This window comes from Nestor notabilis, unplaced genomic scaffold, assembly GCF_000696875.1.
Source record: "Nestor notabilis isolate BGI_N333 unplaced genomic scaffold, ASM69687v1 scaffold7921, whole genome shotgun sequence".
NCBI classification, from domain to species: Eukaryota; Metazoa; Chordata; class Aves; order Psittaciformes; family Psittacidae; genus Nestor; species Nestor notabilis.
The window spans coordinates 55344-58019 of NW_009916035.1; the positions used below are offsets into that span (position 1 = coordinate 55344).

At 37.4% G+C, this 2676-nt stretch overlaps 1 protein-coding gene across 1 annotated transcript in view; it reads right to left on the bottom strand.

Moving 5' to 3' along the window:
- Positions 1–2676, bottom strand: part of LOC104413422 (glutaminase kidney isoform, mitochondrial) — a gene marked incomplete at its 5' end in the record, with an annotated part of 54978 nt that overhangs the window by 24864 nt on the left and 27438 nt on the right. Inside the window, 2 exons of the mRNA XM_010024408.1 lie at positions 725–856; positions 1995–2171. Coding sequence (XP_010022710.1) covers positions 725–856; positions 1995–2171 — 309 coding nt within the window. The remainder of the gene's footprint in view (positions 1–724; positions 857–1994; positions 2172–2676) is intronic.

Below are 2676 nucleotides of genomic sequence, written 5' to 3' on the forward strand. Positions count from 1 at the left end.
AGTTTATAACAACTTAATTGGAAGTACAAGGTAATTTTAGGGGAGAAAATGAAAAAGACAATTTTTTACATTCTCCTCTCCCACAAAACATCTTATTCATCATTACAAAATAGTCAACAAAAGCTTTCCTGCAGCTAATGCTGCTATAAAACAGATCATCCACAGCCCATTCCAAAGCAAGAGATGAAGCTAGGAACAGCTTGTCCAACTGGGTCTGATCTATGAAGACATGTTTTATGTCAGATTGTTTATAAAAATCACTTAAAAATACATCAGAACTGCAGTATTTCATTAGAATCTTTTCCTTTTGTTGTAATGAAATAAGAGTTGCATTTCCAAAGTTTTGAAAATTGTTTATGACTGGAGACAAAAGTAAGTCTGTAAATAGAGGTCTACAGCTTCTCGTACAGTATAGACAAAACCAGTTCTTTCATTACTTCATGCAGTGTTCCTTTTCAAAGCTTTTCCACAGTAAGTTTCTCCAGTGTTTTTGGCATCGTATTTTCTTACTTGCTCACTGAATTAAAGTGTTATTTATTCCTAAAATGAAAAAGCCTCTTCTTGGACTTTCAGCCTTGGATCAGATGAAACTGGCTATGCATTTAACTCACTCAGATCTCACCTATACTAACTGAAGCTCAGTAAGCACTAGCTGCAAAAGACAAAACCAAACACACAAAAAACCAACACACACACAAAAAACACTAAAAGCAATGCTGCTTACATGGCAAAAGTGAATTCCTTTAACACTGTTGCCCATCTTGTCCAGAGGAGGTGACCAGCACATCAAGCCCATGACGTTAGGAACAACCAGAAGAATCCCACCAGCAACTCCAGATTTTGCAGGAAGACCAACCTATAGAATAATTAGAGAACTGCTGTCCTCTGCAAACATTCTTCACTATTGTAACCCAATGTATTAGCATTCTACTGAAGATTATTATGCAGCATTTATAAAATGTAGATCTGAAAAGCACTTTAAGCTAGGAAAGCATTATTACTTATGTCTTTTTTGATAGACAATAACCTGAAGCACAGTTTGTGACAATCCAAAGTACATGATCATAAAAGTTATTTGCTCTCAGTAACATAGCGAGTCAGTAACACAGTGAAGAGGGGAATTAAAATCTCTTATAAAAAAGCAATTATGACTAAGCAGTAGCACACAAGTTTATCTGTCAAGAACAGTTTGCAACAAGGTAATAGTACAAAGCTATACACATAAAAAAATCTTGACTGGAAAAGGTAAAAAAGAAAACCTCAAGAAAACAGAAGAGTCTGCCCAGGAAATCATACAATAACCTACTTATTTATAATCTGGATAAAGATACTGCTTTTCCAAATAGGAATTAACATGTCACATATCCTCACAGCTCTGTAAGCAGTAACTTTTAGGTCACAAAAAGCATCATAATTACGTTTATGTGTATGCAATAAGAAAAAATAAAAATGTTCAAAACAAAATGCTGAAAACAAATAAGGTGCAGTATATTTTGAAATACTTACATGTAAGAAATATACTGCTGGAAAATATGATGGTACATCCACTGTGTATGACAGCCACTTTTACAACACACGAGGAAAATTCACACACCCAAGTTAGCAAAGAAAAAGCAACTGTCTGCAAAGGCTTTCTGCTATTCTTTATTCCATATAGCAGGATTTCTTCAGTTAGGCTGTTTCCAATGCTTCTGCATCATGAGCTTTCTCTCAGGAACAGCCTTTCTTAAGGGAAAGTCCTTACGTTTCAATATGAAAAGTATTCCCAAATGTGAAGTGGCAGAGAATAGTAAGCGCTATACAAGGTATGCTGTACTAGTAGTGCCATGAATACTAGGTGACATTTTCCTGTATGGAGTGTTTAATTTCTAAACAATTTGTGCAACACCCTCTCCTCTCCCCCAGAAGCAAGCAAACAAGCCCTGGAACATGGAAAACACTAGCACAGATTAATCTTCCTGGTCAGCTGTAATGCGTATCTGAAAACTACTTACATGGAAGGCAAACTGCCCTGAGAAGTCATACATGCCACAGGAATGCATTAAACTCAAGGTATTCCGGACTGCTTCGGGACTCAGTACTCTTTCACCAGTGATTGGGCAAAAGCCACCATTAGCCAGAGTTGCTGCCATCACACTTGCCGATTCACATGTTACCTCTATTGAGCAAAGCTTACGAAAAAGAAAGAGAGATTATAAGAACTGACACTTCTAGCACAGTAAGGCCAACTACAGCAGGATCAACTGTATGTCTCTACAGAAATAACATCTCAAAATAACATGTAGCTTAACAATCGTTACAGATTATGCTAGCCGCATCAATTAACATGGCCTGAATCTTCCTACTATAAAGATCCCAGCAACAGTGTTTGCAAGCCCTCTTAATAGTCTGGGACAGCATTTTTCACAGGTGTCTCGTTCAATTCCTCCCCCCACCCCCCCTTATGCTCCTTTGAGAGGAAGAGGTGTGGAAAACAATCTCAGTATTTTGCATCTGCTTAAATGGCAAAGCCACAGAATGACTGGGTTTGGTTGTTTGGGGTTTTTTTAATTTGAGCTTGTTTTGTGTGGTTTGGCGTTTTGTTTTTTAAGCCTTAGAAGACCCCACACATTATTAAAAGTACATTTTAAAGCTGCAAACTCTAGCACATGCAAATCTTAACGCCAGCACTTCCTG